This window comes from Canis lupus, chromosome 34 (genome assembly GCF_003254725.2).
Source record: "Canis lupus dingo isolate Sandy chromosome 34, ASM325472v2, whole genome shotgun sequence".
Lineage (NCBI taxonomy): Eukaryota > Metazoa > Chordata > Mammalia > Carnivora > Canidae > Canis > Canis lupus.
The window spans coordinates 17,164,882-17,179,386 of record NC_064276.1 but is presented as its reverse complement, the minus strand read 5'-3'; the positions used below and the strand labels follow the sequence as shown (position 1 = coordinate 17,179,386).

Here is a 14,505-nt window from a genome sequence, read left to right as displayed (position 1 = left end):
TGCCGAGATTTGTTACTCGGTCCTGCCTAAATAAGTCACGATACAAATGCGCAAAGAAGTACACACTGGGCAGCCTTTGAAAATAAAGCGATTGAAATACTTACTAAGTTGAATGCGAGGCTAAAAAGGATTGAAACATTTTAAGGAACTAGTTAAGAGTCGATCTTTTGCTTTACAGAGATCAGCCACTCCCAGGGAGGGACAGAAGTCAGTCACGGAAAATTCAGAATAACGAAGGAAGAAGTAATCCCAAAATTCCTGCCCTGCAGCCAAAAGACTTTTGGCACCCGGAGGAATCGCCCTAGAGCCAAATCCAGGTACTCAGATATCCGAGGTTTTAATCCAAACCCTACTTCCTGGCCAGGTCACTTACTACCTACTATTACCTATTCTTGTAAAATGGGAAGGCTGGAAACCAGGCAGCCTGGCTCAAGTCCGAGCTTTTAACCGCGGTGCTTTCTCTCACAATAACATCCACACTATTGGATTGTGAAGATTAGAGTTAATTTATGTGAAAAGGGCTCGAAACGGTGCCTATGTGCTTACATACGTGGCAAAGACACTCTTGTGCACGATCTGTGGGTGTGCATGTGTGTATGTGCACACATACAATCTCAGAAGAAAACATTTTCTCTGTACCAATGATAATGTGGTCAATTAATATATATGACCTATGTGATCTCAATCTTCACAATTTTCTATAAAAACAGATTGCATTGGAGCACCTGAGTGGCTCAGTGGTTGAGTGTCTGCCTTTGGCTCAGGCGGTGATCCTCCTGTCCTGGGATCGAATCCCACATCGGGTTCCTTGCAGGGAGCCTGCTTCTCCCTCTGCCTGTGTCTCTGCCTCTTATTTATTCACAAGAGACAGAGAGAGAGAGAGAGGCATGAGTGAATTATTCACTCTCATGAGTGAATAAATAAAATCTCTTAAAAATTGTGTTGTTCTTACCGCTGTATATGAGGACCTGGAGCTCCAAAGGACAGCAAAATAAATTCATGCAGGAGGAATCATAGTGAGTGAAAATGCAGATCTAGCGTTCTCTGACTCTTCATTCTGTGACTACTCTTCTCATTTCTTTCTCCCTAAGCAAGCTAATATATAAAAATCAATTACTGCCCACCTGCCAATCTGTTCCTAACCTGAAACCTATCTCTCGAACTCCAGTTACAACAAGGTACCACTCCACCGGATCATCCCACCGGCATCTCAAGTTGTGTATGCCCACACAGGAACCTGTCATCTCTCCTTACTCAACGGTCCTTCACTGCAACTTTGTACATGTTAGTGCCCATGTATTCTTTTTTAAGATTTTATTTATTTATTTATCAGAGATTCACAGAGAGAGGCAGAGACATAGAGGGAGAATCAGGCTCCTTGTAGGGGGCCCAATGTGGGACTCAATCCCAGGACCCCAGGATCACACCCTGAGCCGAAGGCAGATGCTCAACCACTGAGCTACCCAGGCATCCCCCTGTATTCTTTTTTAATGAGTAGTGCCCAACCTGAAAACCTAGGATTCATCCTACATTCCTTCCCATCCATGTACTACCTCTAATCAGTCACTAGGTCCTCTTGGTATTTGCATCAAATTCAAGTCCTATTGATTTTACTTTTTTTTTTTTTTATTTTATCTTTAAAAAAATCTTTCTTCTGCCCTTCCCCATTTCTAATGCCCTAGTTCAGGTATCTGTTTCCTTTGCCTGGTCTCCCAGACTCCATGGTGAGCTTCCTTACCCAGATAACTGATGTGACTTCCCTGCTCTTATTCAGTGGTCTCCACTGATACTGTCAATATCTTAGAACAAAGCTCTTCTATTTTTTTAAAGATCTTATTTATTTATTCATGAGAGACACAGGGTGGGGAGAGGCAGAGACACAGGCAGAGGGAAAAGCAGGCTCCATGCGGGGAGCCCGATGTGGGACTCAATCCTGGGACCTCAGGATCACACCCTGAGCCAAAGGCAGACACTCAACCACTGAGCCACCCAGTCCTCTCAACAAAGCTCTTCTAAACCTGATCTGAGGCTGTGTCTCTTTTACTATATCTCCTACCACACTTTTTCCTGGCCTTGCACACTTAGCAAACTATCCATGATTTCTGAAAATAAATAGCCTTACCGCCTGCCTTCTTTTGGTACGTCCTTAGCGATATTCTATCCTTTTCCCCTGGGCAGACTCATATTCCTCCAAGTCTCATTGCCCTCGAAATTCTCCCCTGACCTACCTGGGCATTTACGCTCTATTTCAAAGATTCCAGGGTACCTTCTTCACACCCCAGTACAGTATCTATAACAATGTATCACAATTGATTTCTTTTCCATTAAGTATGCTTTTTGAGGATAGGGTTTTGTTTTTTTTCCGCTATCTTTACATCTCCATAAACCAAAATAATGTCCAGCACAGAGTAAAACTGTTATTTGTTGATGAATGGTGAAAGGTTGACTCATTATGAAAATTTTATTCTAAAGCACAATAACTGATTTGAGAAAGAACTGTTCTTTTTTTAGACTATTTTGCAGCTTACAAATCCCTGTTTTTTTATTTTTTTAAGTTTTAAGTAGGCTCCACACCCAACATGGGGCTCAAACTCACAACTGAGATCAAGAGTCACATGCTCCACCAAGCCAGCCAGGGATCCTTGCGAATCACTTTCTAATTTATCTTTTTTGTTGTTGTTGTTTAAAGATGCATTAATTTGAGAGAGAGCAGAGAGGGAGAGAGAAAAAGAGAGAGAGAGATCATGAGCAGGGAGTGGGGTAAAGTGACAAGCAGACTTCCTGCTGAGCAGGGAGCCCAACATGGGGCTTGGGATCATGACCTGAGCTAAAGCAGATGCTTAACCATCTGAGCCACCCAGGTGTCCCTAACATCTTTTTTTAAGATTTTATTTTGGGGGCGCCTGGGTGGTGCAGTCAGAAAGCATCCGACTCAGGTTGTGATCTCAGGGTTGTGAGATCAAGCCCTGTGTTGGGTTCCGTGTCCAGTGCAGAGTCTGCTTATGTTTCTCTCTCCTCTCCCTCTTTCCCTCTCCATGACCCACTCTCTCTCTAAAATAAATAAGTCTTTAAAAAAAAAGGAAAATATTTTATTTTTTAAAGATTTTATTTATTCACAAGAGACAGAGAGAGAGAGAGAGAGGCAGAGACACAGGCAGAGGGAGAAGCAGGCTCCATGCGGGGAGCCCGACACGGGACTTGATCCCGGATCTCCAGCATCAGGCCCTGGACTGAAGGCGGCGCTAAACCGCTGAGCCACCCGGGCTGCCCGAAAACATTTTAAGTAATCTCAATACCCAACATGAGGCTCAAACCTACAGCCCCAAGATCACGTCATATGTTTCACCGACGGAGCCAGACATGTGCCCCTCTAATTTATCTTTACTTCACCACTGCTGGGTATCAGGGAAAGCAATGATCACATCCCCTTTTACAGGTAACAGAGGCTCACCAAACATGCTGATTTGCTCAAGACCACACAGGATCCCATTAACAAGGTTTGACGGGTCTACTGACTCCGAAGTCCAGTACTTCAACTTTTTACACAGGTTTTTTTTTTTTTTTTTTTTTTTTTATTTATGATAGTCACAGAGAGAGAGAGAGAGAGAGAGGCAGAGACATAGGCAGAGGGAGAAGCAGGCTCCATGCACCGGGAGCCTGACGTGGGATTCGATCCCGGGTCTCCAGGATCGCGCCCTGGGCCAAAGGCAGGCGCCAAACCGCTGCGCCACCCAGGGATCCCTTACACAGGTTTTTATACAGGCCGCCAAATAAGAAGAGAGAAGACAAGAGACACTAATCCGAAGTTGCCATTCCCCAGCTAGCCAAAACCTTGGATTACAATGGGGTCCACAAGTCTCCAAGGCTACAAAGACAGATTAATGTAATAAGGGTGTAGGTTTTGGAGTCAAACTTAAGATTCCAATCCTGGCTCCACCACTTACTATGTGACCTGGAATTAAGTTACTGAACCTCTCTCCAAACTTTATATTCCCCATCAAAACACTGGGATAATAACCTACCTTTCAAAGCTGTTTTGAGATCTCTGAAGTATGCAGAAAAATTATTCTTTCAACATTTATAGAAGACCTATCATGTGCCAGGCACTGCTCGGAAGCTAAACCCACAGAAAGTGTTGGTTAGCTAGCTATGATTATCTGGCAGAGCCATATGTTCTTCTGCACTGCATCCACAGGGGTCCAGGCCCCAACTGGCAGCATAACTATACTCATACCAACCCCACCAGGAAGCAGCACTGAAGATCAAAAATGATTACATTCCAGGAAGGAGGCCACTCCTTTTTTCCCATTGCTACACTAAGAGGAAGGTCAGGGTCAAGCTTTCTTGCACTCAGTTTTTGTCTACAAAGACAGCACAGAAGTAGACCAAATCTCTCCAACAGCAAACTTCCAAGGACAGAGGATCACATGAGATAAAGATGTCCCCTTCATTCAGTAGCACAGAAGTTAGAAAGACTGACTCTGCTGGGATCCTTAGCCCAAAGTCAGGGAATGATGGGCTTGAAGTGGGAGTGCACTGGTGGGGTGGGGATGGGAATGGGATCCACAGCCCCTTAAAGTTATTTTTATAGGACAGCCCAGGTGGCTCAGCACTTTAGCGCCACCTTCAGCCCAGGGCATGATCCTGGAGATCCGGGATCGAGTCCTGCATCGGACTCCCTGCATGGAGCCTGTTTCTCCCTCTCCCTCTGCCTGCATCTCTGCCTCTCTGTCTCTCATGAATAAATAAATAAAATCTTAAAAAAAAAAAAGTTATTTATAAGTTTGTATTAAAATGTGTGCATATGCATCTCCTAGAAAGAAAATCCATTATACTGATGAGCTTCTCAAGGGTCCATGCCCCTAAAGATGAACCACTATTTTAAGATGATTAGGAAGGAGGGAAGAAGGGCAAGGAGTTTAATTTGTTCCATTCAGGACAACCTCCCTGCTAGCCTAGGCTCAGAGTTGCTGTAACAATGGCTCCTCACATGGACTCCCCACCCTGGTCTGGCCTCCAGCCACAATACCCCAGAAAACAGACATAGAGGGACCTTGGGGATAAAGGTCTTTATTCAACAAAGTTATCTCACTTAGTAACAAAATAACAGGAGGTTAACAGGAGCAGTGTCCACATCTGGCAGCAGGAAACACGGCCTGCTGACATATCAGTGGCAGCTCAGCGCCCCTGGTAGCCACTTAGAGGTCATAGTTCGGGTTCTTCCGAAGGATAACAAAACCTTCCAGAATGGGGGTGACAGGAAGAAACTCCTCAGTGGCCAGTTCTGCCCTCTCCCCGTGGGCCAACAACACTGGGGTTGTGTGTGTCTGGAACCCCGTGATAGTCTTAGGCTTGCCGGCCTGGCCCACCACATCCACTGCCTGTAGGGTGAAGAAATAAAAATAGAGGTGTAGCAGATGGGAATGCAGCAACAAACCAGTGCCCATACCAGTTTCAGAGAAGCAGGTATGTGTGCATTCTCCAAGGTCTACAGCCCTCCCGCTGTTCAAACCCTCACCTGGCCCACGCGGACAGACACGGGTAATGGCCGCAACTCCTCATCGAATGTAACCAGCATCCGGGGCTGCATGGCAGCCACCAGCCCATACAATACATAGTGCGATTTGCCGAGGATGACTGAGGAAAGAACAGAGGACAGTTAGATGCATCAAGGCAGTCCTGACCTGAACCGTGGGACCCCACCCCAGCCCTGACTCTTGAACCCTTCAGTGTTTCAGCTGAACCCACACTCCTCCCCTCATATACCCTACCACAAACCAGAGATCCCCCCACCTTACTCTGCCCATAGATTTGAGACTTAATCATTAATTTCTCTCAGTCACTTAGGAACAGACAGTGGGCTCAGCACTTTATCTTCAAAAAAAGAAATCTCTGTGGGCCAGATCAAAAACACGGGAGATAAGCTTCATAAGGCCCTTTACAGGCCCAAAGAACATCAGGAACCCAGAGTGATGCAGGACTAACTTGGGAGTTGGCTCCTAAATTACAAGGTGGCCCTAGTAATTTAGGGTAGAGACAGGGCCATGTGCCACTATAGGACTCTTGACAGGAACTCACTGTTACGGACATCCAGGAAAGAGACAAGCACAGTGAGTAGTCCAGCCACGGCCACTTGACTCATTAGCTGCCGATCACTGTGGTAGGGACACAGGGTGAGTGTGCCCTTCCCTAAATGTGTCAAGCCCTGGGAAAAAAAAAAAGAGAGAGAGAGAGAGAAGTAAAGATCATATCTGAGGAGACGTCACCTAACCTGGCCATATAGAAACCCAACTGATTCATATCCTCTCTCCCAGCAAAACTCAAGGTCCCCTTCATGTCACGACATGTCCCCTTTCCATGACCACAGATACTTCCCTTGGCACACCTGAAGGAAAAGAGTTCTATTCTTTACCTGTGCCAAGCGCACCATGAAGAGGTTGTTGGGGTCCTTGGCATGATACTGGGCTAACTGGCGCAGCATTGCAGCCAGACGGGCGTTATTGGTACCTGGAGATGTTAACCATTACATTGTTGAAAAAAGGGCCTCAAACATTCTTTCAAGCTATTTCTGATCTTTTTCCAACAGATACTCACCACTACCCACCATCCCCATGGCAAAGATGGAGTTGTAGGAAACTTCTGGATCAGCATCATGAGAGAATTTGCTTAGGGTATCCAGGATGTTGAGTCGTGGATTTGAAACAGAGATTAAGGCCAGTGCTAAAGGCACAGCCCTTCGGAGGGTAGGCTCCCCATATCTCAGCTGGTAATAACAGAGAATAACCAGAGCATCACAGAAAGCAGTACGACAAACTCAGTTATAGGAATAGACTAATGGATAAAAGGGGCCTTAATCCAATTTTGCAGAAAGGGCATAGTAAAGAGACTATTTCTCCACTAAGAAAACCTATCAAGAAAGTCTCCTCCAGGGATCTCCAGGCACCTAAACCAGTATATTCCCATCTCCATGCAATACTCACCAAGTGGCCAAAGGTTCGTAGAGCCATCTCTGCACCAATTTCCTCCCCCATAGCAATAAGGGCAATCCCCAGCACAGCCACTCCCTGCAATTGAAAAGGCAGCAGAACCCAATAAGCGCAGGGAACAAAAAATTCACCCTTGACTCAATTCCCATGTAAGAAAAAGCTGTCCCATGGTGGCACATCTTGCCCTTCACATATAGAACCCAACCTCACATCATCTCAATACACAGCACCACCCAGAAGTGCTCTAAAACAAACCCAAATCCTGCACCCCTACTCCTCTACACACTTATCTTTTCTCAGAGCCTGACTCAGAGTGCCCAGCCACCCATAGAACCTGATGTGCTCCCATGTCCGCAGGGGCTTCCTTCTTGTCCTTATCCTTCTTTTCCTTCTTGTCCTTGTCTTCCTCTTTTTCCTTGGAGTCAAAGTGTTCACTACAAATATGGAGCAGCTGCTGTACCTTCAGCACATTCCCAGAGCCTGCAAGGTACATTCCCATGGTGGTAAGGATGAGAAAAGACAGGAAAAAAAAAAAAAAAAAAAACCAAAAAAACAAAAAAACACACTCCAGGAATAGAAGCTAAAGAATCTAAAGATTAGAACAACTGAGAAAGGAGAATACATTTGAAAAGAGATATCCCAGGCAGAAGTAAGGAGTCACAGGAGAAACACAAAGACACAGACCTGCATAGGCACACACATCTACTAATGTGTTGGCAAAACTGCGGAATGGCTCGGACACAACTTCTAGCGCTGCCAGGATTGCTTCGATGGCCTCACCCTTGCCTACAGGAAAAATTCAAGGTATCAAGAGGACACTTGTTTCCAACCAGCATAGTTTGACACATAAACCCCCGTCCTCTGTTGTACCCAGTTACTGTCTGCCTTTGCTCAGAGAGACATCCCCTCACCCAGGTGGTTGAGGCCCAGTCCAAGAGGAAGCCAACGAGCATAGGTGTCCTTGAGCTCAGTCTCTGACTTTTCCATGATGGTCTGAAGGATAGTGGAAGTGACATCTCCATTGCAGGATCCTACTGCTATCATTCCACAGGCTAAAGCTGTCACACCTGCCACCTACAAATAGGAATGTCAGTATCATATACAGTAAGTTATTAAAATAACTGTTTATCTATCTTGATTCCAGACAGACAATTCCTACAGACCACTGTAACCACACTAAGTAATAATCTCTTTCGGATGATAGGTCAAAATAACAAGAGCAACCATTCACTGAGTATTTACTAGATATCAGCCAGTATGCCAACTCTTTTGTGTACTATTAACATTTAATCCTCACAACAACCCCATGAAACAGGTCCTGCCATTGTTATTCTTTTACTGATGAGGAAAATGAAACCTGAAGGGATTGAGTTACATGTCCAAGATCACACTGCTTATAAGCAGAGGTGGCACAATTTGAATCGAAGTCTGTCTTTTTTTCTTCTTCAAGGTTTCATTTATTTGACAGAGAAAAAGAGAGAGCACAAGCAGGGAGAGGCTTGTGGGAGTGGCAGGCAGAGGGAAAGGGAGAAGCAGGCTCCCTGCTCAATGCAGGACTCGATCCCAGGACCACCTGACCCAAAGGCAGATGCTTAACCGACCAAGCCACCCAGGCACCCTGAACTGAGGTCTTCCTGACCCAAGCTATACTTTTAGCCCCCATACTATGTTTATCTATCACTAGAATGACTCTGCATAAGTAAGAAAATTGAAGGTTGGGGGCACCTGGGTAGCTCAGTCGGTTAAGTGTCCCACTTGGTTTGGGTTCAGGTCATGATCTTATGAGTTGTGAAATCGTGCCCTGCAATGGGCTCCATGCTCACTGGGGAGTCTGTCTGAAGATTCTCTCCCTCTGCCTGTCCCCCCACTCGCACACGCAAGCGAGCTCTCTCTAAAACAAATAAATATATTTTAAAATTTTTTTTTTTTTTTTTTTTTTTTTTTTTTTTTATTTTTATTTATTTGTGATAGTCACAGAGAGAGAGAGAGAATGAGGCAGAGACACAGGCAGAGGGAGAAGCAGGCTCCATGCACCGGGAGCCCGACGTGGGATTCGATCCCGGGTCTCCAGGATCGCGCCCTGGGCCAAAGGCAGGCGCCAAACCGCTGCGCCAATTTTTAAAAATGATTTAAGGTTGGCCAATGACTAAAACAAGGAGTGAGAATCAGCCACCTCAAGCTGGATTAAGTTACTCCCCTCTCTAGTCTGAGTACTTCTTCATGGACCCCAAGGGTTAGAACTCAATACCAAAATGTTAACTTTTTAGCCTCAATACCACCTGAGGCTTAAAATTCCAGTTCCAAGAGATTTCACTGAAGTGATACACACACCCCTATAAACAGAAATATACACTTTTTTTCACTACTTATCACAGAGAGTGATAAGACTCATAGCACTTTCCCTACCTCCCCTAAATGTCCAACAGCCTCTCCTCACCTCCATACTAGACTTGGAATCTCCCATCACAGGGAGCAGCAGTGTTAGAACATCTTCACGATTGGAGCCAGCATAAGCCAAGCCTAGCCTGCAAAAGCCAGGGAGAGGCAGTCCCAGACACACAATCAAGGACAGGACAAGGAAGGAACAAAAAGAGGATTAATCATTTATTCATCATTTCAATCAATAGTCACTAAGAACCAAATACTCAACAGACATGATGGTAGTCCTTGGCAATACAAAGGTGAAAAGGACCCAGTTCCTGTTTTCACAAAGCTTACAGGTTGAATACTAGCACAAGAAGCAAGAAGCCTTACCCAAAGATGGAACCAAGTCTCATAGTGTTGCTGTTGTGAAGAACATAGTCTGAGAGCAGTGCCAGAGCAGGGTCACACTCATTCCGGACCCCAGAGTTCACTATGCCACAGGCCAGAAGGGCTCCTGACTGCAAAATGCAAACAGATCCTTCACTCAATCTATTCTGCCATAAAGTATACAACATGGACTTCATTGCAGTTTCCACCTTAACTGGAATGAAAAACCAGGTAGACCTTACCCATGATAGGGAGGCCCTGAGTGCTCTAGAACGTGGTAGGAGAATGTCCCCATTAGTGGGCTATGCCCAGAACCAACCTTGATGTAGTCCTCAGAGGAGTACAAGTACTTGTCAATCTGGGTGAGGCCACCATCCACATCCCACAACAGAATCATGCCAAGAGATGCAGCTGCGCTCAACATTCCTACACCAAGGAAAAATCTATCAGACTTAAAATGGTTCTAATCCTAAGAAAACTGTTACAAAGAGCTCTGTAAAAAAATGGTCCTGGGGATCCCAGTCACATTAACACCTGAACCTAGGAGAATAACAGAAGTGACCAAAGCAACATAAAGTAGCCATAAAGTTATACCATGGTCTTTGTTCTTGTAAAGCCATTTGTTGCCATCATCAGTCAGCAACTTGTCCTGGCCAAAAGCTGCGTTCACAAAGCCATTCACAAAAGAAGAGGCCAGGTTCATGCGGGCAGAGTCCACTTGAGAGCCACTACCCCCAAACCCTGCACGAGAGAAAGAGAAAAGAAAAAAAAAAAGGTTTAGAGTAGGACAAGAAAGGAACACAGCATGGTGGTAGTCTCTGGCTCTGAACAGGCCACTTAGGATCCCCTATCTGGGACGCCTAGGTGGCTCAGTGGTTGACCATCTGCCTTTGGCTCAGGGCATGATCCCAAAGTCTGGGATCGAGTCCTGTGTCGGGCTCCCTGCTCAGTGAGGAGGCTGCTTCTCCCTCTGCCTATGTCTCTGCCTCTCCCTCTCTGTTTCTCATGAATAAATAAAATCTTAAAAAAAAAAAAAAAATCCCCTATCAATGCCCCCAGTAGTGACTTAGAGAAAAGGTATGTGTGAATTCTTAGCTCTATGGGATAAATATGTTGGGCCATGTCATCACTCCAAATACAAGGGATGTAATTAAGGATCCTCCAGTCCTCACACACATGGAGGGCTACTCACTATTGTTCTCCAGGTGGGTTTTATAGATGTCATCAGGCACCTTGGGCTCCATGATGTCCAGCTAAAGAGAAGTCAGAGAGTCACAACTGCTGCCCCACTATCCCCCCCGCCCCCCGCTGTTCTTTCTGCTATCCCACTGAGTAACAATTCTAACCAAAGAAAGTCTAATCAAAATTATAGTCAGGGAGGTGAAATGCCAGGTAAAATTGCAAGTGAAGAAAAGCCTTAACAGAAAAGGGCAAAGAGTCTCACCTCCCGAGCTAATGCCAAGAAGTTGCTGTTGAGCTGCACATTGGACATGATCTCTGTCAGGTCCTCATACTCCTCCACATCTTCACTGAGCTCCAGGAACACACCGTGCCGGCCAAGCATGAATGCCATCTGCTTCTGTACTACCCTGAGGAAAGCCATCACGTCTGCTTAGCCCCCATCAAGAAAAGCCCCTCCAGCCTTAACCAGCAACTACCAGTCCCAGCTCTTCATGCAAATGCTCCATCTATGAGCTCAGCAATCCCTACATACACATCCTTGCAGGAGGTGAAGATGTCTTCTACTAGCTCCATGTCATTGAGCATCAATGCCAATCTCAGAGCTTCAGGAAAGCGACTGAACTTTCGGAACACGCCCAACGCGCAACGTAGTAGGGCAGAATTCTCAGGCTCGGGCACGTAATTCACACAACTACAGAGACAGAAACAACAAAGCTGTCAGGGAGTTCCAGATGTCATTCACCCCCTTTAATTCACCTATGCAAAATAAATACCGCATGGCTACCATATACCAGGCATTGTGCTAGATGCTGGACCACTAAAGAGACACGAAGTCTCTGTCCTCAACAAGCTCACAGACACCCACAAATCAACTGCAGCCTCATTCCAAGAGAACAGAGGTGGTACAACTGACAGAGAAATGCTGGGGAGGCTAGGCCCTCCACCCACCCCTACCGTGCTCACTCACCTGGTAAGATAGAGGCAGACCTTTGCATATGCATTCTCATCGATGTCCTTCTCCAGCATATCCACCTGCTCAATTTCCATGAGCAGGTCACAGGCCTCATGCTCTGCATTGTGGGCCATGTTGTAGGGGACAATCTCCTTCACCAAGGTCAACAGTGGTTCCCGTTGTGATTTTTCCGCATCATCTAGCTCCTGCCACTCCTTGGCCACTTCCCCTGCGAGATGCCTGTGGATAGGCCCATGACCATTAGGAGGGATACAGCTTCACTCCTGTGGCCCAAGGAATTCAATATTTGGGAAATGCAACACCCTGGTTCTCTAAGACAGATAGTATCCCAAGACAGAACTCAGAATTAGGTCTCAGAATTCCTTTTAGATTCTCAAGAAGGAAAGGTCTTACCTGACATACTCATGACCCCATGATGCCAATTCCTCCTGGGAGCCGACCAGTCGATACTTGAGGCACTCACGTTCCCCACTCATGGTCATGGCCAAAACAGAGATGATGTCAGCAGCAAAACGCTGTAAAGAAACCAGTGCTTTAAAGTCAAATCCAGGGGAAGGAGAGTGGGAGACTATAGAGTTATGACTACCATCACTATCTCCCAAATTAAGTTGTAACTATCCACCAATCTCTATATTAGAAATTTACATGCTTTATCTAATCTAAGCCTCAAGATAACCCTAAGGTTGGTGTTGCTATCTCCCTTTGAAACCAATACGGCTGAAGAATGATAACAAGGAGAAAACAAAAAAGATGGGAGACTGAATTTTGTTCTAGTTGCAATAATAAATTATTAAAAGGTTTTAAGCAGAAAAGATTTTCACAATCTAAAAAGATCACCGTGGCTGCTCTGTGAAAGACAACCTGTATAAGTCACAAGCAAAAACAAGGCAGCCAGTTTAGGAGACCACTGAGGAACAAAAGATTTCCTGGATTATAGCTATACTAGTAGACAGAGAAATAATTGAACTAGGAATTTATTTTAGAAATAAAACAAGTGAACTAACATGGGATATGATAGAAATAAAAAAATCAAAGCTAAACATAAGTTAAAAACAGATCATGAGGGGTGCCTGGCTGGCCCAGCATGCAACTCTTGATCTTGGGGTCATGAATTCGAGCCCTGCACTGGACACATATTACTTTAAAAAAATCATGAAAAAAAATTCTAAGATCCACCATAAATGACAAAAAGGTGTATTCTGAGAAGGTCACCCTCCCGTCAGCTCTTGTGCCAGTATTTTGACTATGATCAGCTCAGTTCAACCAGCTCAGATCTCAGGTCTGTTAGGCTTCCTATGATTCACCAGGAGACCCCTGGGCTAGATGAAAAGGTATTACTAAGCTAGGCTTCCATCAGCTTCTGAAACAAGTTTACCTTATTCTCCCCGGGGGCCATGTTCTCATAGATTTCCTTCAGTTTGCCATAGTGTGGACGCAAAAATTTGAGAGGCTTGGGTACTGAAGTCATGGAAGTTGTAGAAGATCGAATTTGCCTCCGCAGTTCCTCCAGGGCTGGTCGGTACAGGGATGTGTCCTTCTCCTGATCAGGAGATGTTAGAGCTCAGACACAAACAAGTCCCATTTCTCAAGTCATAACACAGAGGTGTTTAACTAACAACTCCCTTAAGAAAGTAGTTGTGTCTTATTCATCTGTGATTCCCCAACTCCCCGCTCCCTGCCTGGTACCAAAAAAAAAAAAAAAAAAAAATTCCCAGTAAACAGTTCAAGAAAAAAGCTACAAAGTCTTTCAACTATCCTTTGTCATTCTTTTCTCTCACATCATCATCACAACCCTAAACAATCCGTCTTTCCTTATACCTCATATAGGAATTGTTGCCCCAAAATGTAATAAATCAAACAGGCAGGAAAGATCCAAATATGTACCCACTCAAGTCCACATCATGACTCACCCCTAGCCGTTCCACAAGCATCTCCAGTTCATCCTGCAGTTGTTTGTCCTCCTCAGACTGAGGGTTGGGGGAAGAAGTTCGTCAAGAGAAGGAATCCCAAACACATCCTCCTCCCATTCACCCCGGGGCAGGTAGAGGTAACCTGCCTCCTTAGGAGGGATCAGGTGGACAAGGAAAGAGCGCAGAAATGGCACCCTGGCGGGAAGGCAGGTGGGAAGGCAACCTGGCATCTAGGCCAGGCTGCTTCAATGCCATACTAAAAAACAGGGGTGACAATGTCCGGCCCGGGCCCACCTCACGGGTCAGTGGTGAGGGCTGGTGGGGTCGGCAGAGGCGAATGCGCAGAGTGGAGGATGAGGGGCAGGGAGTGCGAGGAGCCCCGAGGATCGCTCCATCCGCCCTCTCCCGGACGCTGCGGGGCCGTTGAGAGTCGGGCCCAAGGCCTGCGGACCCGCGGTGACTCAGCCCCGCGGCCTCCTCCGCCGGGTCCCGGGGCCGTGCCTCACCAGCTCCTGTTCTTTGTCCTTGTCGCTTGCATCCCGCCGTTCCTTGCCGCTCGGCTTCTCGTCCGCACTGCCCGGGGCGGTCGCTGGGGGTTGCTGAGGCTGCAGCGGAGCCTTATCCCGTCCACCCTCCTCCATCGCCGCCGCCACTGCCGGCCAGCTGCGCGCGCACCGCTCGCACCGCCCGCACCGCCCCGTTT

The 14,505-nt window shown here is 46.2% G+C and overlaps 1 protein-coding gene across 1 annotated transcript; it reads right to left on the bottom strand.

The window, feature by feature from the left end:
• Positions 1–5,054: 5,054 nt before the first annotated feature.
• On the bottom strand, positions 5,055–14,503 carry PSMD2 (proteasome 26S subunit ubiquitin receptor, non-ATPase 2). Its single transcript, XM_025451393.3, has 21 exons — positions 14,309–14,503; positions 13,803–13,859; positions 13,268–13,432; positions 12,286–12,407; positions 11,887–12,111; positions 11,452–11,610; positions 11,182–11,326; positions 10,930–10,990; positions 10,332–10,478; positions 10,057–10,163; positions 9,741–9,868; positions 9,424–9,511; positions 7,898–8,060; positions 7,671–7,772; positions 7,321–7,466; positions 6,981–7,064; positions 6,595–6,763; positions 6,413–6,507; positions 6,079–6,205; positions 5,519–5,637; positions 5,055–5,381 (listed from the first exon to the last, which is right to left on the bottom strand). Exons 1-21 carry the CDS (start codon positions 14,441–14,443, stop codon positions 5,199–5,201), a joined length of 2,727 nt encoding a protein of 908 aa, XP_025307178.1. The 5' UTR covers positions 14,444–14,503; the 3' UTR covers positions 5,055–5,198.
• Between the last annotated feature and the right edge of the window lie 2 nt (positions 14,504–14,505).